The 25,705-nt window shown below is 47.1% G+C and overlaps 1 protein-coding gene across 1 annotated transcript; it reads right to left on the bottom strand.

Annotated features, from left to right (window-relative positions):
• Window positions 1-312: 312 nt before the first annotated feature.
• Window positions 313-23,757, bottom strand: LOC102039946 (E3 ubiquitin-protein ligase TRIM39-like). The gene is made up of 10 exons (XM_005425763.1): window positions 23,414-23,757; window positions 14,668-14,766; window positions 11,801-11,887; window positions 7,083-7,235; window positions 6,647-6,814; window positions 6,143-6,310; window positions 5,533-5,697; window positions 4,676-4,840; window positions 1,841-1,867; window positions 313-872 (listed from the first exon to the last, which is right to left on the bottom strand). Exons 5-10 carry the CDS (start codon window positions 6,675-6,677, stop codon window positions 313-315), a joined length of 1,116 nt encoding a protein of 371 aa, XP_005425820.1. The 5' UTR covers window positions 6,678-6,814; window positions 7,083-7,235; window positions 11,801-11,887; window positions 14,668-14,766; window positions 23,414-23,757.
• Between the last annotated feature and the right edge of the window lie 1,948 nt (window positions 23,758-25,705).

Below are 25,705 nucleotides of genomic sequence, written 5' to 3'. Positions count from 1 at the left end.
GGGTCAGTGGCACAAAACAAACAAAAAACCCCAAAACTGTATGAGATAAAAAAAAAATCCCAAGATAATAATTTTTCAGGAAAATTCACGTTACACACGTGCTTTTTTCGTTCTATCATGAACGAAAATTTATTTCCCTTGACAAAATAAAATTTCCCTCAAAAAACTTTTCATTCTGATGCATAATTTAGAAAGCTGACCGCTATGGCAGATTTGTCCTCTCATTCAATACTTTTGTTCAGAAGACACAAATCAGCAGCCTGATTACAATGTGATTCAATCACAGTATTGACCTTTGAAATGCAGAGTAAACTACTCATCATCATCAGAAAACTGCAGTATTGCTAGTGGTTCAGTGTCAGGCTCAGCAGCAGCAAGGCCTGTAGAGAAGAAGGGAAGGAATTTGCCTTCCTGTCTGCTGCCATCAGCAATGCTCAAAGTGTACAAAGCTACTGCCTTAAAGACATCATAAAAAGAAACCTTCTTGGCTGGGATGTCCAAGAAAATACCAATCTTTGACAAATAGCCAGTCACAGTCAGAGAGGTCCAAGGATTCGTGCAGGCCAAATAATCTTGCCCATCTACATGTGCGATAACCCAGAAGCCATTCTCAGGACACAGAGTCAAAGTCCCTTTGCGAGCCACAGATTCACAGGCAATACCCAAGGCCCAGTTTCTTCTTGTCCCAACATTTACTTCCCAATAGTGTTTCCCGGAAGTATATCCTTCCTTTGCCAACACAAACAGATGGGAATCAAATCTCTTCTGATTTCTGAGCAAGAATCTGATGACACCAGTATCTTTCACTGTCCTCCCATCTGCAGAGATTTCCAATCTGGGATGAGCCGTGTCAGCATCCAGGATGACATCTCCTGCAATGGTCAAGTCAGGCCATGAGGAGCAGAAAACACAAGCTCTGCTTTTCTGAACCTTTCCCTTCTCTGCCTTCATCCCCCTCTCATTTGTCCTTCTCCCCCCTCCATGCTCAGATGCACTCAGCAGCCTCTTGTCTTAGGAGACCTCAAGCTTCTCCCTCCCCTCCTGCCATGTCCCTTTCTGCCAGAGAGAGTGACAGCCAGCACATACCAAATGCCAGGCACTCCTCCAGTGCTCCTGGGACTACAGCAGGCAGCTCCAAGGAGGAGGCTGTGCTGCTCAACCTTCTCTGCCTCCATCTCTGCATTGCTGGCAGGGGGTGGCCTGAGGGAAAGGACCAGGAGTTGGCAGCAGATGGAATTAGGTTTGGCTGCCAGCAGCTGTAATTAGGTTTGGATTAACTCCTTGCCAAAGTCTGAAGGGGATTTTCAAGTTTTAAGCACTTTTTTCCCTCAATAACAGGAGACCACCAGTGTATGATACTGCTTGCACATGGATTAGAGTGGAAGAGTAGCCTGCAGTGCCACAAGGATAAGGGAATGTTTCTTGCCTCAGCTTTCTACGTGCATCAGGGGTGGGAGGAACCCTGGTAGGACTCAAGCAAGGTGCAGTGTCACAAACTGAGGTCCTCTAGCTCAATTCTGATTGAAAGGAGAAGGAGCTGCTCCTGCTGTGGAGCAAGATCAGCTCCAGACACTTTTCCTGAGAGGCCCAAGAGCCAAATCAGAAGTGGGAGCTGGAGCTGCAGTGGCCACTGCAAGCCAGCTGTGCCTGCTCCCCACAGCTGAGAAGGCTGTGACGAACACAGGCAGGACCTTGGGCAGCACATAACAGCAAAAAGTCAGCCAACCACCCTTCCCTGAGTGTGTTCTTCCCCAAAGAGCTATCTGAGTGGGTTGGGTGTGTTTTCCAGAGCTGCACTCGGGCTCTTGAGTACTCATTTCCTCATCTCACTTATGCTTACCTTTGTAGGACCGTAGGACTGGAAGATCTGTGGGAAAGGAGAAAAGCAGGAAATAAGTGGATTTGTCAAGGCTTGCTCTGGCAATGAAGCAAAATTGGCCAACTCTCCCCCCTCGCTGACAATGAGGCCACTGTCATGCTCCCCTACTCTGACACTGACAGTATGGTCAGACACAAGGCTCTTAGTGTTGCTGGGGCACTGACAGCACAATCAAACGGAACGGGATTGAGGATATCTCTTAACATGACACCCAGCTCTCACCCCTTCATGACACTGATGTCATGCCCATGCTCTCCTACTCCCCCACCACATACACGCACTGTTCTCTTAACCAGTTCTACTCTCATTTCATCAAAGACTCCCAGAGAAAACAGTACCTCAGGGTGTGTGATAATTTTGTTTTCCTGACATGGGGCATGTGGCTCCAATCTGCTTCCTCTGAGGACTGAGGAGGACTAAAATGTGCTGCAAGATGAGCTCAGCCTCTCTTTCCTTTTCAAATGGGAAAGAGAGGCCAGAGGAATGGCCAGACCCTAAACTAAAGGCTTTCACAGAGAAAGACTTGCCAGGAAGCAAAGGTGACTTTCCTGCACCAGTTACCCCTGGAGACCCTGTCAAAGTGATCAAGCACTGCTGGGCCAGGGGGAAGAGGAGCAGGGCTTGCCCAAGGCCTGAGCCCCTACATTTCATCTGGGACTCTCACACTCCTGGTGGTCCTTCCTTCCCTGAAGTCTCCAACTCCCAGTGTTCTGGGGCACATGGGCTCTGGAAGAAGGAGAACAAAGACCCTTCCCAGCTCAATAGAACTGGTTCGGATGGATTGACTGCTGGAGGGCTGGGGAAGGAGCACAGGTCCTGTGAGCATTCCCAAAGGCTTGAGGAAGGCCTGATGGGCAGGATGGAGGGTTGGGATCAGCCCCCTCCATATCTCCAAACAGCAGTTATGGGCTGTGGGAGACAACAATGTTTGTTAAGGGGAAGAGAAGTGGGGAAAGCAAGAAGACAATACTAAGGCATGGAGGTGGGCTCCTTTACCACATATTGGGTCATAGAGAGCCCACACTACACATTCCTTTCAAAGACAAGGTAATGAAGAGGAACCTTGACCACCTGCTGTCATCCTCTCAGTGTTCAGGTGTCTTTGCAGGTGGGGACACAAGAGCTACTTGCCAAGAAAATCTGTCCCTCTCCATCCACTTTGAGAAGCTGTGTACAAGAAGCTCACAGGACAATTTGCCTGTAAAGCAGCTTTTGCCTTCAGAGAGATGAAGTTCTGCTGGAAGAGGCCTTGCTCACCGAAGTCATATTTTGTGGACCCCAATGTGGTCTGCAAAGTTTTTTCCAGAGTTTGGATTTCTTGGGAGAGCTGCTGGATGTCCATCAGCCGCATGGATTCCAAGACCCTTGAGCTATTTTCCTTCATTCTCCTTCCTGTAAGAGAAGACTGGAGTCAGTGGAACAGTGGTTTTGCCTCACCTGAGATGAGGTACGGTACCACAAATTACACCGGACCTTTCTTCTTAGAAAGGACCAAAAAGATGCTGTGATTTTACTCCCTCCAAATGTGATGGAGAGAAAACAAACCTTTACTGACTCCCAGCACCATTTCACCATCAAAGATGTTCCACTGTCATGGGACAAAACAACTGCTCACAAGGAAGTTCTGCCCCATGCACCCACTCGGAGGAGGCAAAGAACTAGTTCACAGGACATTTGTAGAGCAGCTTTTGCCTTTTGAGAGATGAAGGCCTGCTGTGGAATGGCCCAGCTTACCTAGTTCATTCTTCATGTCTGCTCTTATCATCTGCAGGTCACACTGTGTGGACCCCTCCATGTTCTGGAATGCTTCCTGCAGAGTTTGCATTTGTTGGGAGAGCTGCAGAAGGTCCTTCTTCCACATGGATTCCATAGTCCTTGTATTTGCCTCCACTGTCCTTCCTGTGAAGAAAGAACCCTCTCACTGGAACAGTCTCATTGCTGTCTTGAGGGGGAGACCGGCAACCTGCAATCACAATGCCTGAAAGCTCTGATCTAAACTCCCCGCCAGAGCATCTTTCCTTAGGACTCTCCCATTCCCTGTGGTCCTCCCTAAACGCTTGACCAAGGCCTGCTGGGCAGCACTGAAGGCAGCGCTGACCCCAGTCCACCTCTCCAGACAGCATCTATGGGCCCTGGGAAAGAACACTCTTTTTCATGAGCAAGGTGTGGTGGGACATCCCCTACCTGTCCCTCAGACCCCATTGTGGTTCCAGGAATGTTCACTGTACCTCAGCCTTGGTCAGTGGTTCCCAAGATTGGATAAGGACCCTGTGCCTGCCCAGGGCAAGGTTCCTGGACATTTGGCAGAGAGTGCTGGGTGCTGCCAGTGCCCTCCCCTGCCCCCACCTCATGCACTGGCCATGGAGATGGCCCCTAGCCAAGCAGGTGAGCATGGGGTGGGGCTCATCATGGGCACAGACACGCAGGTGTGCACAGCCTGGCTTCACTCAGCGTGGCATCAGGAGTGGGGCCATAGCAGAAGCGCAGTGGGGAAAGCGACAGAGACAGGGACAAGGGTTCAAGGGGAAACCTTATTGACTATCAGACAGTGAGAGAACTCAGAGTTCAAACTCTCTTTGAAGCAAGGGAGAGAAGAGGGACCTTGAACCCCTGCAGAGAACACTAGCATGGAAGTGTTCCAGTGGCATGGATGACAAATCTATTATCCATGTAAGGGCTGTCCTTCCCCATTCCATTTTAGGAGCTGTCAGAGGATATCCTCTCAGGAAAGTTTGCCTATAAAGTAGCTTTTGCCTTTTGAGAGATGAAGGCCTACTGTGGAATGGCCTAGCTTACCTAGTTCATTCTTCATGTCTGCTCTTATCATCTGCAGGTCACACTGTGTGGACCCCTCCATGTTCTGGAATGCTTCCTGCAGAGTTTGCATTTGTTGGGAGAGCTGCAGAAGGTCCTTCTTCCACATGGATTCCATAGTCCTTGTATTTGCCTCCACTGTCCTTCCTGTGAAGAAAGAACCCTCTCACTGGAACAGTCTCATTGCTGTCTTGAGGGGGAGACCGGCAACCTGCAATCACAATGCCTGAAAGCTCTGATCTAAACTCCCCGCCAGAGCATCTTTCCTTAGGACTCTCCCATTCCCTGTGGTCCTCCCTAAACGCTTGACCAAGGCCTGCTGGGCAGCACTGAAGGCAGCGCTGACCCCAGTCCACCTCTCCAGACAGCATCTATGGGCCCTGGGAAAGAACACTCTTTTTCATGAGCAAGGTGTGGTGGGACATCCCCTACCTGTCCCTCAGACCCCATTGTGGTTCCAGGAATGTTCACTGTACCTCAGCCTTGGTCAGTGGTTCCCAAGATTGGACAAGGACCCTGTGCCTGCCCAGGGCAAGGTTCCTGGACATTTGGCAGAGAGTGCTGGGTGCTGCCAGTGCCCTCCCCTGCCCCCACCTCATGCACTGGCCATGGAGATGGCCCCTAGCCAAGCAAGTGAGCATGGGGTGGGGCTCATCAAGGGCTCTTCAACTTGGAGGTGTTTCAGTGTCACGGAGCACAAAACTGGCTTGCCATGTAAGGACTCTCCTTCTTCAACCACTTTACGGCGCTGTGGAGAATGATTCCACAGGACTGTTTGCCTGTAGAACAGCTTTTTTCTTCAGAGAGATGAAAGCCTGCTGGGGAATGGCCTTGTTTACCTAGGTCATGCTCCAAGTCTGTTCTGATCATCTGAAGGTCACGCTGTGTGGTCTCATATCTGTTCTGGAAATTTTCCTGCAGAATTTGAATTTGTTGGGAGGCTTCATGGTGGTGTTTCTCCAGCCTGGATTCTAAGGTGCTTGTTTTTGCCTGCACTGTCCCTCCTGAGAAGACAGAACATTTTCATTCGGACAAAGGTTTCATGGTTCATGGTTTTCTTGAGGGAGAGACCATTGATCTGTAATGACGATGCCCAAAAGCTCGGCATTACAGCTCGTCATATAAAATCCCTGTCAAAGCACCTCTTAGAGCTCTCTTAGGCTTCTCCCACTCCCTGTGGGTCTTCCTAATGGCTTGACCAAGACCTCCTGGGAAGGATGGAGAGTAGGAATGATCCCACTCTATCTCTCCAGAGAGTACTCTTGGGAGATAATACTCTTTGTTATGAGGATTGTGCGGTGTCACAGAGCACAAAAACTGTTTCCTGTGTAAGGTCTTTCCCCATCCCCCTTGAGGAGATGTGGCGGACAAGTTTCAGGACAGTTTGCTTGTAGGGCAGCCTTTGCCTTCAGAGGTATGAAGGCCTGTTGTGGAAATGCTTCTGCTCACCTAGTTTGTTCTCCAGGTCTGTTCTGATCATTTGAAGGTCACGCTGTATAGCAACCTTCATGTTCTGGAAAGTTTGCTTCAGAGTTTGAATTTGTTGGGAGAGATGCAGGAGGTCCTTCTGCCACATGAATGCTATATTCCCTGTGACATTTGCCTCCACTGTCCTTCCTGTGAAAAAAGAACTGGTGTCACTGGGACAATGATTTTTCTCCCTTGAGGTGAGGTCTTGTCCCACTAATGACACAAAACTTTCCTCTTAAAAAGGAACAAGGAGATGTTCTTTCACTCCCTTCTACAACAAGTGAGAGAAGAGAGACCTTGACCATCTCCAGTTGCCACCTCAGCATCAAAGGTGTTCCAGATGACTGGGATATAAGAGCTGCTCGCAAGGAAGTTCTGCCCATTCTGACAAAAGGCAAATGATTAACTCACAGGTCAGTTTACCTGTAGAGCCAGATTGACCTTCAGGGAGATGAAGTCCTGCTGGGGAATGGCCCTGCTCACCTAGTTCGTCCTTCAGGTCTGTTCTCATCATCTGAAGGTCTTGCTAAGTGTACAGCTGGGTGTTTTGAAAAGCTTTCTGCAGAGTTTGAACTTGTTGGGACACTTCATGGAGGTCCTTCTTCCACATGGATTCCAGAGTGTTTGTAGTATTTGCCTCTATTGTCAATCCTATAAAGAAAAAGAACAGTGTCACTGGGACATTCTCATTACCTTCTTGGGGGAGAGAGCAGTGTCCTGATTTAAATGCATTGCTAGAGAGTCCCTTCATGTTTTCCCTTTGAGTATTCTTGATCAAAAAAGCTATTCCCCACATAAGGATTGTACTTCTCCATCTGCTTTGAGAAGCTGTGGTGGGCAATCACCCAGGACAGTTTGCCTGTAGAGCAGCTTTTGCCTCCAGGGAAAAGGCAGCCTGCTGGGGAATGGCCCTGCTCACCTAATTTATTCTCCAGGTCTGTTTTGAGGAGCTGAATATCACACTGTGTGGACTCCTTCTCATTCTGGAAAGCTTCCTGCAGAGTCTGAAATTTTTGGTAGAGGTGCTGATGGTTCTTCAGCCAAACAGTTTCCAGGGAGTCCACTCTCCTTCCTGTGAAAAAAGACTGGTGTCACAGAGATAATGATTTTTCCTCCCCTGAGGTGAGGACTTGTTCCACTAGTGACATAGGCCTTTCCTCGTAGAAAAGACCAAGAAGATGCTGTTCTTTCACCACCTTCAAGGACAGGGGAGAGAAAAGGGACCTTGACGACCTCCAGTTGCCATATCAGCAATCAAAGGTGTTCCACTGGCATGGAACATAAGAGCTGCTCCTGAGGAAATTCTGCACAAGGCACACACTCCAAGGACTAACTCACAAGTCAGTTTGATTGTGGAGCAGTGTTTGCTTCCAAAAAGATAAAGGCCTGATGGGGAATGGCCCTGCTTATCTGTTTGGGTTTTTTTCCTTTTTCTTTCTTTATGCAGGGAGGGCACAAGAAATTAAATTCAGTTTCCTCATGTCCTGCCTTTTTCTAATTTATACTCTCCAGACTTTTCTTTCCTCAGACAATCCTTTCTTATTCAGAGGCCTTGGAAAATAACTCAGCCCTGAAAAACAAAGATGGGGACTTCACATTCTGATGGACCTGTAGGCAACCTTACTGATCTCTTCCTTGGCTTTCAGATCCTCTTTCACCAAGAATTTGCTCTGGGAAGGAGCCTTGGCCTCTCTTCTGGACCTGCAGTCTTCCTTGTGACATGGAAACTTTTTTCCACTACAGTTTTTACCTCTTGAAAGGAGTCGCAGCACCACTGCGAGACTTTCTAAACATGAGCTTGAAGCTCCTGTGCTGCTAGTGAGGAATACTGGAAAGGGACTCCATTGCCTTCTCACTCCCCAGTGGTCTGGCCACAGAGCCCAGGCCATGCTGCTTGCCAAGTGAGCAAAGAACATTCCCCTGCTAGCATCCCAGCTGGAAAGAATGGGAATGGGAGAAAAGATGGCCTTAGATCCCAGGGAGGATGGGATCCGGAAGAGTCCAAGCTGTCCTGGTCAGTGCTGGGAACAGCCCACTTTTGGGGCAGCTCTGCATCCTGGGAACCTGGAGTCCTGAGCATCTGCATGGGGATGGGAAATATAACAAAGGACATATTGGAGGACTGTGTAAGTGGGAATTTCCAGAGGGGCGAGATGTTTGATCGCACTGCACTAGACCCTCATGCATCTTCTTCTTGCTTGGCAGAGGTTTTTTTCCAAGGATTGTGGGTATGTGCTGGCACTGACCCATCAGAGAAGGCTGATGGAAAGGCTTTTCTTTGTGTCACATAGAACCTCCCCTTGGTCATCTGTTGATAGTCTAATAAGAGAATGAGCCTCATAGAAATGCAGAATTGCAGAGTCAAATCATCAAACAATGGTTTGGGTTTTAAGACACCTTATAGACCTCTCTTTCCAATCCACCATCATCTCTTTCCAGCCTTGCACTAGACCACATTGCTCCAAGCCCTATCCAACCCGGCCTTGAACTCTTCCAGGGATGACATATCCATAGCTCCTACAGCAATCTGTGCCAGGGCTTCACCGCCCTCACAGGGAAGATTTTCTTCCTATTATCTGATTTAAATCTACCCTCCTACAGTTTAAAATCAATTCCACCTTGTCCTAGTAATCTGTGCCCTTGTAAGAAGTCCCTCTCCAGCCTTCTTGTAAGCTACCTTTACCTACTGGAAAGATGTCAGAGACTGGGTAAGGTTAGTGTCTCAAGCCAATGCTTTTCTGTGTGTCTGTATGTGTGTATGTGTATGTGTGTCTTTGCGTCTCTGTGTCTGTCTCTGTGTGTGCATGCCTGTGTGTCTGTGTCTGTGTCTGTGTGTCTCTGTCTGTGCGTCTGTGCCGTCTCTGTGTCTGTCTGTGTGTCTGTGTTCCTGTGTGTGTCTGTCTGTGTGTGTCTATGGGTCTGTCTGTGTCTGTTCATGTCTGTGTGCGTCTGTGTCTCTGTGTGTCTATGTGTCTGTGTCTGTCTGTGTGTGTGTGTCTGGTTGTCTCTGTGTCTGTGTGTGTGTCTGTGCATGTGTCTGTGCATATGTCTGTGTGTCTGTGTGCGTGTCTCTGTGTCCATGTGTGCATCTGTCTCTGTCTGTATGTGTCTGTGTGTCTTTGTGTCTGTCTGTATCTGTTTGTGTGTGTCTAAGTTTGTGTCTGTCTGTGTGTCTGTGTCTCTGCGTTTCTGTGTCTGTGTTTGTGTATCTGTCTGTGTGCGTCTCTGTTCCTGTATATGTCTGTCTGTATTTGTGCATCTGTCTGTGTGTGTCTCTGTGTATGTGTGTGTCCATGTGTCTGTCTATGTGTACGTGCGCGCGTGTGCGCGTGTGTGTGTGTGCATGTGTGTGTGGAGGCAGGTCAGGCCTTTCTTTCAGGTAAGACAGCGCCCTGCCCCCAGACCCCTCAGATTGACTGACCTGTCAATCAATCAATCTAACAGCAAGGGGAATTTCCTGCTCAGCCTCTGATTGGCTGAGGTTCCAGAAATCCCATCTAGGAGGTGGGCCCACAAAGTGCCAAGGGATTAAAAGCCGATGACCATCCAGTACCAAACTGTCTGGCCTTGCTGGCTTTTTTGGGGTTCTGGTCTTACCAACGTCATAACCCTAGGAGTTGGTAGCTATGCCTGTGGTTTTTGTATATCTTTTCTGTCTTTCTTTCTGTCTTCCCCTAATTCTCTTTCCATGGAACTTTGTGGGTAACTTCACATCTTAAGGATTTAAAAGTTTCTAGGTTAAATGGGCTAAGTAATTGGGCTAAGTTAATGAAGTTGCTATCAAACTAATGCTAAGTAATGTCACTATAAGTGGTTTCATGTTGAATTTCATGTTGTATTTAATCCTTTTGCCAAAGCTTGCTTAATCTTCTATATTTTTGCACTAAACTTTTGTGTGATTTTCAGCTCTTAAGAATATCTGGTGGGGATTTATTTCTCCGTTGTGCTAGCTAGAATCAAGGATCAAGAGTTTAACCCCGGGATTTAAGTATCCAGGGTGTAATAAAGGGTCTCTAAAGTCTGCCTAGAGCCCCCTCTGCTTCCATTGTTTGTCATAACTACCATAGGCAATGAATATGGACCATTCTAGATACACCAGGTGGCTGGTCCTGATGCAGCAAAACAACTGACAAGGCACCAACCCTCCTGCTCTGGAAGACATCTCGGACAGATAGAACCCATAGTCATGGATAAAATGAACTCAGCAGACATCTTGGTGGGATGGCTGTTGACTATGGAGATGATACCTATGTTTGTATACTTATGTATACAAACATACTTCACATATATATGTGAATGTTTATGTATATATGTTGGAGGGTGTAGGACGTTTGAATGAGTAGATGGTATAGATTAAGTGGTGGAAAATGTCCTGGTTCAGGCCAGGACAGGGTTAATTTTTGCGGTGGCTGGGAAAGGGGCATGACCAGGACCCTAATGTGATATGTTACAAACTCCTATCATTGGCATGGGGCTGGAGGGAAGTGGAAAGGGACACTCTCTCTTCTAGGGAAAAGGGATTCCTTCTGGTCAAAAAGAAATGGCAGGGAGGGAAGTCATCCTGGATTTGTTTATTGTCATGGGGTCCTTGACGTGGATTTTGTGTATGAATGACTCTCTCTTTTTTACACTTCCGTTATTAATATTGTTCTTCTTATTGTTTTTTTTTCTTATCTCATTGCTGATTCTAGTAAATTATTCTTGTCTAAAACCATGATCTTCATCTTTTGTGCCTCCAGTTCTCAACTCCGTCCTGTAGCAGCAGGAAGAGAGAAGGAATAGGGGACTGAAAGTATGGCGTGTCATTAGGGAGTCTCAGTGGGAGCAGTGAATTGGGGAGTTCCATTCCTAAACCACAATACAGACAGAAATGGAGATGAGGCTGAAGGCACAGAGCTTGAGAGAGGCAACTGGTGTGAGGTCAATACAGCTTTTGGGGAGCTGTCAGTCCTGCCTTGCCATGAGCAATGAGGTGCTGGTGTGGGCCCTTGGTCATGACACTCTGCCACAGGTTCCCAAGGCTTCGCAGGGCCCTGCTCCAGCTCCCACTCAGGAAGGAAAACCAAGTCCACAAAAGCCCCCCAGAAAGGGCTGAGCATAGCTGTGCCCTCAGACACCACAGAGCTGGAACACCTGGCACTGGACTGGGGAAATGAGACTTCTCCCCAGCCATGGCTGCAGAGGCAGAGATCTCTGGACAAGCCCTTGCCAAGGTGGGAGGCACCACTGACACTTCTAGGAAAAAAGGTCCAGATCTGATGAATGAGCTCCACTGGAAGCATTGGGAAGAATGAGACCAATGGAGGCAGAGGAAGGGACTGTTCTAATACACCCCAGAAAAAGTACCTCAATCCCATCCTCCTGCCTTCTCTTGCCTGTAGATGCCATGGTCCACCCAAGCTCTCATGCATGCAGAGGCATCTCCCTTCTGCCTCTGGATGACAGATGGCAAAATTCTACCTGGAGGAGAACTCAGAATTTGAGTTGAGTGGAAGCTAATGCATCTGTGAGCCAGAAGTAGACTCTACATGGTATTTCATCCTATTTGTCAGAGAGTAGTCTTACAAGAGGCTGAGAAATTACATCCTGCAGCCTCACATCTAAGAACATGAGGTCCTGTGAACCAAGAGACCTTACCTTGAAATACTAGAACAGCACCAGCAGCCAGTGTGAGAAGGAATAAAGGGAGCTGTATCCAGGAGGCAGGAACCCACTGAGATGCACCTGGAAAAACAGAACCTTTGGGGAAAAAAAAATTCCAAAATTCCTTTGGGAAAAAAAACCCACCCCAAGAGATTTTGTGGAGATAAATGGAGAAATAGTCACAATCCTACACAGGAGGTCAGAGCCTGCCTTCCCTCGGGATGTGCACATCCCTAGGGGCAAGAGGGATCCTGCTCATCTCACACTGCAACCTGTCCTGCCTGCAGTGCCCTGTGGTGCTCTGGGATGGTTCTGGTTGAACTGGATAGCTGTCACCTTCCCTGGCACTGGAATGGGCCTCACAGGGCTCCTGAGACAGTGAGCCTCCAGCAAAGACTTCTGGGGACAACAGAACTCACCTGAGATGCGCACAGTAGTTTTCTTCTCCATCTGCACCAGTGGGTTCAGGATTTGACAGGTGACTTTTCCCACTTACTTTCCTGTGACTCAACTATACACACTGAAGAACTTCTCACTGTCCTGGTTACTTTCAGTGTCTGCAGAGAGCCCCTGCCCATCCTCAGTAACCCACTGGATAACAGGTTCTGGAAACCATCTGTGTGATCTGCAGCCAAGCTCTAGCCCTCACCCTTGGGGGCCCTGAATTTCAATGAACACTTCACCAGTACCTTAAAGACAAGGGAGTTTGTTAGTGGGAGAAGTTTGTCTCCTAGAAAGCAGCTCTTCCTTTGATTCATAGCTCTTTCTTAACCCAGAGTTTCCTGCCAGTTTGTCAGTCTTTCACAAAACCTTTACATTGGTCTTTCTGTCATCCCACACTTCATCTGCCATAAATGCCAAATTTCCTTTGGCTTAGAGAGAGCTATGGTGTGGGATGGATTTGCTTCTCAGCTCCCCATTACTTCATGGAGCAGGCAAGGAGAAGGTGTGTGGTTTGTATTCTTCTTTTGGAATGACTCTGTAGGACCCCCATCCAATTTTAAGGATTGGTAAAGCAGGACACAGCACAGTAGAGCCCAGGCACCTCCCCATTCCATGCCAGAACTACAGGTGGGCACAGATGGTTGCTGACAGGAACTGTGCCAAAGCTTCACCAGTGTGATGAGGTGGGATGCACCACACACAATTCAGAGTCACACTCCTGGTCAAAGCTGGATTTCATAAGACTTTGTCCTGTGAAATAGTAGGAAATGGGCGCTGTCTTGAAGCTTTTTCTCTCTCCTCTCCCAAAAGCATCTCTAATCTCCTTTGGATGAGGGGATTTAGATTCAATTTTAGGAATAAATTCTTGACTAAGAGTGAGGCACTGGCACAGCTTGCCCAGAGCAGCTGTGGATGTCCCATCCCTGGAAGTATTAAAGGCCAGGTCGAACAGCATTTGCTCCTGCCCATGGCTGGGAAGTTCAAATGAGAAATTCTTTAAGGTCCCTTCCAACTCATGCTTTTGAGTGATTCTAAGATTCCCTGATTCCATCATTCTATGCTCTTTTTCATCAGTGAATCAAGGTTCACCAGCTCCATCTGACATTATCAATATCTGCACACAAATGGTGCTGACTGTCCAGCTGGGGGGAACTGGCAGCACAGAACATCTCCTTAGCCCTTACCCCAGCTGAGAAGTCACAAGACAGAGGGCCTCATTCCCATCAGTCCCACAGCCAGGGATGCTGAGCACGTGGATGTCTGTCAGGTAGCCTCACACCTCCCCAGCAGGGATTATTGCAATTTTCCAGCTCCACGTGGGTCAGAACAGGGCTCAGGCTAGGCATGGAAGTTGCAGAACATCTTGACAGGTGACCTATGCTGGGAGTGGGGAAGTGATGTGTTGGGTCATATGAGGGGCCATCAGCTGGGGGACAGTGATATTTTGGACAGCTCTTTTCCTTCTGTAAGAGCTTCCCCCTTCCCTACCCAGCCCAGAGAGTCTCCAACCAGCAATGCTGAGCTTGGTGGCCATATCAACAATCCAATCCCTGGATATCACAGTGAAATGGTACATTTCTTGATCTGTTGGCTGGATGTTCTTCAGTGTCAGGGACACATTCCCAGTGCCAAATCCATCTCTTGGCACTTATATCCATCCATGGTATTTCTGCATCTGTTCACCCCCAAACTGCCTATATGTGTAGATGTCCTCTCTGTGCCCGTCTGTGATTTTTCTCCACTGCACTTCAGGATTGTCCAGTGGTTTTGTGGAAGAGATGGTGCAAGGAATGATTGTATCCTGACTAACTACATTGTATCCTATTCCAACTACATTTTCAGGAGAGGTGAGCTCAAAATTGTCTGTGAGTGAGCATCTGGCTGAAATCCATTAGAAAATGTACTGGTGTGAAGGAAACAGGTCTGGGAGTCACAGTGGGGAACAACTGAAAGTAATAGATTAGAGGGAGAAAACAGGATGATATAATGTACAGTATGGGATTATTTTGGGGAAAAGGAAAAAAAATAAATGCATAAAAGCATATCCAGAGCCATTCCATGCAGCTCCCCAGCTGGCCTTGCCCTTTCGCCGCCCTGTGTCACCAGCAGCAAGGTGACTGTGACAATGCCAACTGCCAATGCAGACAGGGAAATGCTCCTGGCACTGGTGCAGAGCTGGACAGGGCACAGCTGTCCTGGCTTAGGTCTTCCCTGACTTCACCAGGGGAGAGAACCTCTGACTTCAAACGGCTGGATTCCCCAAGACCAGAGGGGCAGGCCAGCTCTGGCTCTTGTGGAGTTCAAATCAGGTCTGCTCAGGAGATCATGACCCTCAGCTCCACGACTTCTGATCGTCTGCAGGCTGGAATCCCCCAGGAAGGAACAGAAAGGAACAGAACAGCTCATGGAAGCATTACCTGAGAAAGGGATAGCCAGAAGCAGTGCCAGAGCCAACAGGAGCCATCTCTTCTGCTCCATCCCTGCAGTGGAAAGGGTGGGATGGTCCTGCAGCTGACCTGGAACAGTGACAGAAGGGAAGTGAGGAAAGAAGGGAAATCCTGTCCCAACCCTTTCAGATCTTTCTCCTGGAACTTGTCACCAGCTGTGACTCCGGAAGGTGCCAAATCTCAAACAGTTGAGGTCAGAAATCAAGAAAACTTGTGCCTTTCCAGAGATCTCAGTTATACTTGCAGCTTCTGGGAATGTCAGTCTAGCATGCTTTCAGGAAGCTGTGACAGGGAATGCAAGAGAAAATTCAATCCAGTCTCTACTTCCTGCTGTGAAATTTAATGGACACCTTAAAACACCAGTTTAAATCTTTGGTTTGGAATCACAGAATCTTTAGGTTGGAAAAGGCCTCTGAGATCACAGAGTCCAATCTTTGATTAAAGACCACTTTGCCAACTAGACCAGGCACTTAGCACCACATTCAGTCTTTTCTTGAGCATTTTGAGGATGTTGACTCTACTACCTCCCTGGGTAGCCTGTTCCAATGCCTGACCACCCCTTCAGTGAAGAAATTGTTCCTGACATCCAACCTAAACCTCCTCAGCACAACTTAAGGCTTGAATTTCCTCTTGGCATTTTGCTAGTTTTCTGGGAGAAGAGATCAACCCCCAGCTTGCTACAATCTCCTTTCAGGTATAGAGAGTGATATGGGTCACCCCTTCTCTCACTCTGTTGAGTTTACATGGGCAGGTTTTGGTAGCAGGGGGGTTCCAGAAGGGTGCCTTCTGTGAGAAGCTTCCCCCATGTCCAACAAAACCTATGCCAGCTGGCTCCAGGACAGACCCACTGCTGGCTAATGCTGAGCTACGCATGGATTGTGATGATGCCTCCGTGATAACATATTTAAATATGAAAGAAAGTTATTGTGCAGATGTAATTGAGACCAGAGGATAGTGAGGTGAGAGCATGTGAGAAGAACATCTCTGCAGACAGCCAGGTCAGTGCAAAAAGATGAGCAGGAGGTGCTCCAGGTACCAGAGTGGAGATTCCCCTGAGAGTCTGTGGGGAAGCCTATGGTAAGGCAACTGTGCCCCTGTAGCCCATGGAGGGTACAGAGTGCAGAGACCTACCTGCAACCTTTGGAGGAGCTCCACACTGGAGTGAGTGGATGCCCAAGAGAGGCTGTGACCCCATGGGAAGCCCGTGCTGGAGCAGAGTACAGGCAGGGACCTGCAGACCCATGGAGAGAAGAGCCCAGGCTTAAACAGGTTTCCTGGTAGGGCTTGTGATCCTGTGGGCAACACACACTGGCATGGACTGTACCTGAAGAACAGACCCCATGAATGTGGCCCACATTGCAACAGTTCACGGAGAACTGTTCCCTATGGAAAAGACACATACTGAAGAAGTCTGTGGAAAAGTGTCTGCCCTGGGAGGGACCCCACACTGGAGCAGAGGAAGGATTCTGATTCCCCTCCCTGAGCAGAGTCACAAACAAGGTGTGATGAATTGACTATTGCTTCCATTCCCCATCTCCCTGTGCCAGTGTGGGGAAGAGGTAGAGCTGGGAAAGAGGGAAGGGTGGGGGAAAGGTGTTTTTAAGATTAATTTTACTTCTTATTGCTCTGCTCTGCTTTTTTTAGTAACAAATTCTATTAATATCCCCGAGTCTGTTTTGTTCTTGACCGTATTTGGTGAGTGATATCTCCTGGTACATAACTCATTAATCTTTCACTATATTTTCTTTCCCTGTTCAGCTGAGAAGGGCAGTGATGGAGCAAGCTTTGATGGGTACCTTGGTAGCATCCAGCCAAGGTCAACCCACTACACCAGGTTAAACAACCACAACTCCTTCAGCCACTCCTCATCAGACATGTGCTCCAGACCCCTCACCAGATTCACTTCCTTTCTCTCTGGACTTGCTCCAGCACCTCCATGTCTTTGATGGGCCTAGAACTTGACACAGCACTCAAGGTGTGGCCTCACTACGGCCAAGTACAGTGGGACAATCTCTACCCTAGTCCTACTGCCACACTATTCCTTATACAAAGCAAGACAACAGAGGTCTTCTTGCCTACCTGGCCATGTGCTGGGCCATGTTCAGACACTGTTGACCTAAATCCTTATCTGCTTGGCCACTTTCAACTCTGCTCCTAGCCTGTAGTGCTGCAGGAAGTTGTGGTGGCCAAATTGTAGGACAAAACTCATGGTCTTGTTGAACCTCATGCTGTTGGTCTTGGCCCACTGATCCAGCCTAACTCCCTCTGAAGAGCCTTTCCATCCTCCACGAGATCTATGCTCCCACCCATCTTGGTGTCATCTACAAATTTACTGAGTGTACATTCAATCTCCTCATCAATTAAGATTTTAAGCACAACTAATCCCTAGGGGAAACCACTGATGACCAGACATCTGCTGCATGCAGGATCATTCCCACCACCCTCTGGGCCCAGCCTCCAATCAGCTCTTAACCCAGTGAAGATGCATCTATCTAAGCTGTGGGCTGCAGCTTCTCCAGGAAATGCTGTGGAAGACTGGGTTGAAGGCTTTAATGAAGTCCAGATAGACAAATTCACAACCTTTTCCCATGCACCAGATAGGTCACCTGGTCATAAAAGGAGGTCAGGTTGGCCAAGAAGGACCTGTCCTTCTAAGCCCAGGCTGGCTGGGCCTGATTCCCTGGTTGTCTTGTATGCGCTTTGTGGTCACTCTTAAGATTATCTGTTCCATAATCTTGCCAGGCACTGAGGTCAGGCTGACAGGCCTGGAGTTTCCCAGAGCCTCTTTTCAGTCTTTCTTGAAGATGGGGATCACATTGGCAGCTACACTCATCTGGGACATCCCCTGTGAGCCAGAAGTGATGATAAATGATACAGAGCAGCTTGGTAAGCTCTTCCACCAGCTTCCTCATCACCCCCGGATGAATCCCATCTGATCACCTGGATTTGTGGGAGTCTAAGTGCCTCAATAGGTCACTATTTCCCCCTGAGTTACGGAGGGTCCATTCTGCTCCGTGTTCCTATGTACCAGCTCAGGTTTGTGCTGAGGATAAGAGGTCTTACTGTTGAAGAATGAGGCAAGGAAGGTGTTAGGAACCTCATCCTTTTCTTCATTGTTGGTGATACTCTTCCCCCCACATCCAATAAAGAATAGAGATTTTCCTTGGTCTTCCTTGTGTTGTTGATATAATTATAAAAACGCTTGTTATTATCTTTTAAAAGCAGTGGCCACATTGAGTTCTGACTGAGCTTTTGCCTTTCTATTTTTCTTTCTATATGAGCTAATGACATCCTTGCATTCTTTCTGAGATGCCTGCCCCTTTTTCTTAAGGTCATACACCATGTTTTTTATTTTGACTTCTTGCAAAATCTCCCCATTCAGACTGATCTGTCTCCTCCCCCACCATCTCATCTGTCAGCAACAGGGACAGGTTGCTCCTACACCTTCAAGACTTCTTCCTGAAAATATGTACAGCCTTTCTGGAAGGTTGGGTTGCAAGACTGTCTCTGTCCATACACTGAAATGGGAGGAAAAGTAGGAAGAAACAGTTTATGCCCTCCCATGCCCACCTTTGGAGGAAGGGGAATCCATGGCACTTGCTATCCCAAAGTTATCACCCTCTGGAAACAATTAGGCTGCAGAGTGACAGTATATCAGCTCCAGAATAAACCTGAAATCATTTAGGGAGCTGCACCAGGGCTGACTTTGCTGCACTACACTAAAGATCCTGTCCTTCTCTGGCTCTAGCTCCCTCAGTGCATTTTCACATTTCCAGGATGTGCCTGACCTCAGCCCCCACAGCAGCACATTTGGTGTGATATCTTTATAAGTTTATTCATGTTCAACATTCCATGTTTAATGAGCATTAAAGAAGGTGAGACATCCTGATGGCTTGCAAGCAGGAGTCAATCATCCTGCACTGTAGTGTGTGGATATTTCCCAGAGAAGATGACCTACAGGCCTCAGAGCAACATCTCATATGACTAAATTGGATGCTGTTAGAACAGGCATGGTGATGGATCAAGAGCAGTGACAGGGCAAGTGTTCAATTCACATGGTTTTAGTCACAAATTCCCCCTTTTCACTTCCTAAGGAAAGACAGGGACTTCCAGAGATACTCCTTCAAATTCATTATTGACCACTAAGATGAGGATTCATGTCCACTCTGATCTCCATAGCACAGGCTCTTCACTGGTTGCTCTGAGCTCTATTTATGGTACATGGAGGTAAATGAGCACCGTGAGTTCTCTGTTCTTGTTTCAGCTGGGATAGAGGTGTTTTTTTCCCAAGTAGCTGGTCCAGGGCTGTGTTTTGGATTCAGTATGAGAACAATGTTGATAAGATTATTGCTCCATTGTGCTCACCCCAGGTCAAGGATTTTTCAACATCTTTTGCTCTGCCAGCAAGCAGATGCATGAGAAGTGAGGAGGAAGTACAGACAGGACAACTGACCCAAACTGGCCAGAGGAATATTCCAGACCATAGAACATCATGACCTTTATGTAAACTGCGGGAAGTTGGCTGGAAGAGGGCTGATTGGTGCTCAAGTACAGGCTGTGCATCAGTCAGTGGTTGGCAAGCAATTACTTTGGGCATCACTTGGGTTTTGCTCCTCTCTCTCTTTCTCTCTATTTCTCTCTATCTCTTTCTTATTTCCCTCTCTTCTTTTCAACAGTTATTTTTTAAATTGCCATTGCTTGCTTTATTTTGTTTTAAGCTCTTCTTATCTCAGCCAACAAGTTTTAGTTTTCCAAGGGGCTGTAGGGCACCAGGGAGTGAGTGAGCAGCTGTGTGGTACTTAGTGGCCATCTGGTATTAAATCACCATCAAGTCCCATATCATTCATGAAGCCAAAGGTCTTGGAGTGAGGTTGCCACTCCCAGAACTGGACACAGAACTCAAGGTGTGGCCTCATCTGTGCTAAGTACAGGGGAAGAATCACTTCCCTAGTCCTGCTGGCCACACTGTTCCTGATCCAGGTCATGATGCCATTGACCTTTATGGCCACGTGGGCACACTGCTGATTCATGTTCAATCAGCTGTCAACCAGTACCCCCATGTCCCTTTCTGCCTGGCTGCTGTCCAGCCACACTGTCCCCAGTCTGTAGTGCTGCAGGGGTTTGTTGTGGCTGAAGTGCAGGACACGGCACTTGGTCTTATTGAACCTCATATAGTTGATTTGGCCCATCTATCCCGCCTGCCCATGTCCCTCTGCTGAGCCCTCCTACCCTCCAGCAGATCAATGCTCCTACACAGCTTGGTGTCATCCATAAATTTGCTAATGGTAGACTCAATCCCCTCATCTAGATCATCAATAAAGATATTGAATAGGACTGGGACCAACACTGATCACTGGGGGACGCCACAGTGACTGGCCACCAACTGGATACGGCACCATCCCCATCACTTTCTGGGTCCACCATGTCCCAGTCCTTAACCCAGCAAAGATGCATCTGTCCAAGCTGTGGGCTGCAGCTTTTCCAGGAGAATGCTATGGGAGATGATGTCAAAGGCTTTGCTGAAGTCCAGGTAGATACACCCACAACATTCCCCACATCCACCAAGCAGGCCACCTCTTAATAAAAGGAGATCAGGTTGGTCAGGCAGGATCTGCCCCTCCTAAACCCATGCTGGCTGGGTCTGATCCCCTAACCACCCTATAGATACCATATGATGGCACTCAAGGTGATGGCACTGTCCTATAACCTTCCTGCCACTGAAGTCAGGCTGACAGGCCCAGAGTTTCCCACTCTGAGATCCTCCTGAGACAGAGTAGAAATTTTCCAGAGTAGAAATCCATTTTGGATTTAGGTAAATTAAGTCTTGAATTAAGTCTGAAACTTGCAAACATAGCCGTTTGGTCTGACTGCCTGTTCTTGCAAAAAAAATCTATGCTCAAAGAAACTGCTTCAGCCAAAAGACAGAGATAAGAGGGGAGCCCCTTGAGCTTTAAAACAGACAGAGAGGCTGCGGGAGACAGGGCAGGGTGACTCAAGAATTCTTTCTATATTTTCAGATAAAAAACCAACTGCTAGTTACTCAGGGTAACTAGCTGCAAGTGTAACTAGCTACAAATACAATGTGAAATCAGTAAAATGAATATATATCAACCCATTGTGAAATTCCATGCATATGGATTAATAAGGGAAATAAAAAAAGGATCTGGAGTTCCCAGAGGTATGCATGTCATTTAAGGGGAGTGATCCCCACATGTGCCCAGTGCTGTAGTAAACATACCGGCTTTACAACTTTTACAAAGTTGTGGAGTTTTTTTCTTTCCACAAATCACTCCTTCCAGCCCTTCTTGTGGATGGCCATTATATTGGCACCTCCAGTCCTCTGGGACCAACCTGGTGAGCCAAAACTGATAAATGATGGAAAGTAATTTTGTGAGATCTTCTGCCAGGTCCCTCATCACCCTAGGATGAATCCCATCTGGTCCCATAGACCTGTGAGCATCTAAGTGGCTCAGCAGGCCTCTAACTGCTTCCTCCTAGATTACAGAGGGGCTATTCTGCTCCCCATCCCCATCTACTAGCTCAGAAAGCCAGCTGTCCTGAAGACAATATGTCTTATTGTTGAAAATTGAGCCAAAGAAGGTTTTAAATACCTCAGCCTTTTCCTCTTCTCTATATTCTCCCCCCAAGTCCGATAAAGAATGGAGATTTTCCTTGCTGCTCCTTTTGTTAGTAAAGTATTTATGCTTTTTATTGTTCTTTACAGAAGTGGCCAGATTAAGTTCTAATTGATCTTTAGCCTCTCTAATTTTCTTTCTGCATGACCTAACAACATCCTTAAGCACTTCCTGAGTTACCTGCCACTCTTTTTTTTCCTCAGTTCCTTTAAAATCTTCCTGCCCATTCAAGCCAGATATCTTCCACACTAGCTCATCTTTCAGCACATAGGGACAGGTTGCTCCTGTGCCTTCAAGATTTCTTTCTTGAAGTATGTTCATCTTTCCTGGATGTCCTTTTTAAGGTCTTTTTCCCAAAGTCCTCTCCAAATCAGTCTCTTCAATAGGCTGAAGTCCACTCTCTGGAAGTCCAGAGTGGAAGTTTTGTTGATGCCCCTCATTGTTTCACTGAATATTGAGAATTTTATTATTTCATGATCACTGTACCTCAGACACAGCAGGTCAAGTGTAGTCCCTCCCCTGGTAGGTTCACTCACCAGCCTTGACAAGAAGTTCTCCTCTGTACACTCTAAGAACCTCCTGGACTGCCAATTCTCTGCTGTGTTAAGTTCCCAGCAGACATCTTGCAGGTTAAAATCTCCCACAAGAACCAAGGGCTGGTGATCCTGAAACACCCTCCAGCTGCTTTTAGAATAATACATCCACCTCTTCATCCTGGTTGGGTGATCTGTAACAAACTCCCACCAGGCTGTTTGCCTTCCCCCTGATTCTTGCCCGTAGGCACTCGACCTTATCATTAATTAATTAATCTAAATTTCCATGGTGTTGAGAGCCTCCTTAATACACAGAGCCACCCCTCCAACTCTTCATCGCCTGTCTCTTTTGAAGAGCTTGTAGCCATCTATTGCAGTCATGGGAGTCATCTCATCGTGTTTCCATGATGAAGACTACATCATAGCTTTCCTCCTGTATAGTGGCTTCCAGCTCCTCTTGTTTGTTATCCATGCTGCATGCACTAGTGCACATGCACTTCAGCTGGGCCGCAGATTTCACTCAACTCTGCCTTACCACCCTTGGGCTTCTTTCTGGAGAGCCTGGTTTCATCCCCCTACCCCTTTAAACCTAGTTTAAAGCTCTCTCAAGCAGCCCTGCCATGGGAACATAGGTCTAAAAAACTCAACACAACAAGAAACAAACACACAAAGGAACAATTTCTCCATCCCTCTAAGCATCCCGTTTAGCCCTGCTAAACAGACACACGGGGACAGAGAGCAGCTAACAGCAAGAATCAGCTGAAGGGTGGAAAATTGAGTGAGTTTGACACTGACTCTGTAACACCTGTCAGATCCCCGAAGATCCCTGAACACTGTGGAATTATGAGATGAATTATTTAATGGGTAAACAAAGACAATGCCATGATGACCTGAGGTTTGCTGCTTATAAATTGGTGACCTCAATCAATCAATCAAGGTACTGATTGGGAAATGTTAAGCTTAATAACATTTCTGTATGAGCAACTCACCTGTGGGTGCTCTGGGAGTTACCATCATCCTGAGTTACTATAAAATCAAGGCAGTTTCACACTGTTTCAACTTCCAACAGGAAAGAGTTCTAAGTGGTCATACTTGGAACCAGCCTCACTTACTGAGAAGGAAGTTCCAGCATTATCTTTAGTCCTACTTTGCCTCAAGGTCCTGCCCTAAGGGGGTACCCTGGGCCCAACTGTCCTTTCCAGAGGGGGAATTCTCTCCTGCTCTGCTGCCTCTCCCAGACAGTAGCAGAACAGTCCTTGGGAAACAAACATCAGACTCAGAGGGCCAGTCCAGATCTCAACTTTCCCCCCAAATGACCATTCCCTATAACTTCTAGCTCCTCTCTGAGCCCTTTTGAGAACAGCTGTGCTGCTGATGCCCCCAGTTCTTGCCACCTGCACCTGAGGAGACCTGGGGGATGGGAAGAGCTTGCTGGTCCCTGTGTGCACAGCTGGGATGAAGGGAAAAGACCAGTTCCTTTCCACCCCAACAGCAGCACCACATTCACCACTTGCTCAGGAGAGAAAGAAATAACGGAGATCTGCTTACCTGCCTTAGTCAGCAAAGATGAGCACTGATATCGGACAGGTATTTCTCTTCTTGCCAGAGAAATTTCCAGCGGCAGAAGGGAAGGAAAATGAACAGAAGAATCAGATCCTGAAGTTTAAATGTGGTGTCTCTTTGCCTAAAACTCACTTTGCTGCCTGAAGGTCAAATCTTATCTGCTATATGAGGGCTCTGTGTTGGTGACATAGGCAATTAGGTGCAAATGGAGCTTCAATGTCAATGAGAGTTTTAAGATAAGCAGAGATCCAGCTCAACACCACAAAATATGCTGTTTTAGAAATAGAGCTGGATTTTACCTGTTGTCAGGTAAGAATGACTGCCACGTCTCCAATCTATAGATGAAAGGTGAACTTTGATCAGCTCCTTAAGGAAGTAACTTTGAAGATTTAAACTGGAATGAAGACTTAAACATCCGGGGATTAACTTGGGGTGTGACTCTGTTTGAAGATCAAGGATCATTCTTCTGTAAGACTGATGTTTTTGTTGACAGGTTACCTAGGGAATGAAGGTGGGGTTTTCCTGGGACTTCACAGTCACCCTTTAGAGAAATTAACTTGAAATGGGAGCAATTCTGTTTATCTAGAGGATGACATCTGAAGTACTCTTGGATTCCCACTCAGCTTGCCCCTTAGTGTCACTTCTCACAGCTGTTTCTTCCTTCAAAGTCTGCGCCAGAAGTATTTCTCATTGCCCTAGAAATTATTTGATATTGGGAAAATTCTCTCTAAGTAATTTGATATCCTACTCTGAGCCACCTGCCTCATGACAGAAAGATGTTTTCTGAAGATTTCCTGGGTTATAGTGAGGCTTTTGATAGTGACCCTAACATCAGCCTTCTGGACAAAGCTCCCTGGCTGTGAGACAAGCTGGTACATGGTACCCTAAGTGAAGAACTGCCTGATTGCCAGGGCTCCTAGAGTTCTAGAAAACTGTCTTGGTTTGAAAGACAGGTGTCTGCTAAGGAAGGTAGGAGCCTCCCTTGGAAGGGGCGTTGCTGCAGCCTCACCTCATGTGCAACTCTGGGCCCCCTATTTAAGAAGAATGTGAAGTTACTTGAAGAGTGGCAACAAAGCTGATGCAAGGGTTGGAGGGCAAGGCCTGTGAGAAGCTGCTATGGAAAACTGAAATCCCTTTGTTATGAATACATGTTATAATATTGGCTTTTCACAAATATTAACGGATGCTAAATGCATAATGTTAAAGTAACTTTGCTATAAAGATATAGGAGTTTTTTATTATTTCTGTTGTTAACTAAACTTAGACATAGTAGTGAGATGTTATAGTATCTTTGTGTTAAAATGCCTGCTTGGTTGGGATAACATTCAATGAACATGTGATGGAGACCCCTGCTACTGCCAATTACCAGCACCCACCATCTGTAGAAAATATGCACCAAAGTCCAAAGTGGAGGTGGTAACAAGAACAAACCAAAACTACAGCCAAAAAACATTCATGCTCTAAAAAGGCAGACCCGAGGAGGAGCCATGCTAAGCAGTTCTTGGAACATGTAAACTAGTTTGGGGAAAATTTAAAATATGCATAATTCTTTATGAATATGGAATAAGCTGATGTAATAGGAAAGGTATGTAAAGGACATCTTTACATAAAGACAGAAATAGCAGGTGTGCTCTTGGCAAAATGCCAAGCACGCAGCTGTAAATCTTTGCTTTATTGTCTTTGTCTCCTATTATCCTTTATTAAACTTTTAAACTTTTACAGGAGAGTGAGCCTCCTTTTTCACACCTGTTCCTTAGGTGGCCTTTGCCAAGAATCCACAGAGCATCTGGGACTGTAACAGTGGGGTATTTTGAACCACTCATTCCCAGTCAGGCTGATTCCAGCCTCCAATACAGTCAGTTGCTGGGATCCCACATCACTCCAGAAATACAGACATGTTCTGTCCCTCTTTCGCCTGATGGCATTGGGATACCCTGTGCCCCAGTGTCTACTGGAGCTTTGTACTCTGGTGGGGCTGCTGTGCCAAACCCTCGGATGCACACACTCCATAAACCCATTGTCCCTCTTCTCCTCCTGGCTGCATGCTGGGTCTCCCTGGTTCTGATCATAGGATTCTGTGCTTACTTCATGTAAAAACAGTTTAGAATGCCTTTCCATAGGATCGGGAGTAAGATCAGCACTTTCATTCTGTCTGGGAAATAGACACCTGGAGAGTGGAGAAACTGAGTGGAAATGAGAGCAAGCATCTCTTGCGCTGGCTCCCAGCAGCTTGTGGGCTAAATGGCATCTGCCTTTTGTTTAATATGATACTTTATT

The sequence above is a fragment of the Geospiza fortis genome, unplaced genomic scaffold (assembly GCF_000277835.1).
Source record: "Geospiza fortis unplaced genomic scaffold, GeoFor_1.0 scaffold221, whole genome shotgun sequence".
Taxonomy (NCBI): domain Eukaryota; kingdom Metazoa; phylum Chordata; class Aves; order Passeriformes; family Thraupidae; genus Geospiza; species Geospiza fortis.
Note: the sequence above shows the minus strand (reverse complement) of the source record. Positions and strands in the feature narration are given on the sequence as shown.

Bases quoted from the DNA above. Each gene is read 5' to 3' on its own strand.
- LOC102039946 (XM_005425763.1), bottom strand. From the start codon at position 6,677: ATGATGAGAACAGACCTGAAGGACGAACTAG. The intron at 6,311-6,646 runs GTGAGCAGGGCC...CTTTTTTCACAG, and splicing joins AGACCTGAAGGACGAACTAG to GAAGGACAGTGGAGGCAAAT. The intron at 1,868-4,675 runs GTAAGCTAGGCC...CCTTTCCCACAG, and splicing joins AGACATGAAGAATGAACTAG to ATCTTCCAGTCCTACGGTCC.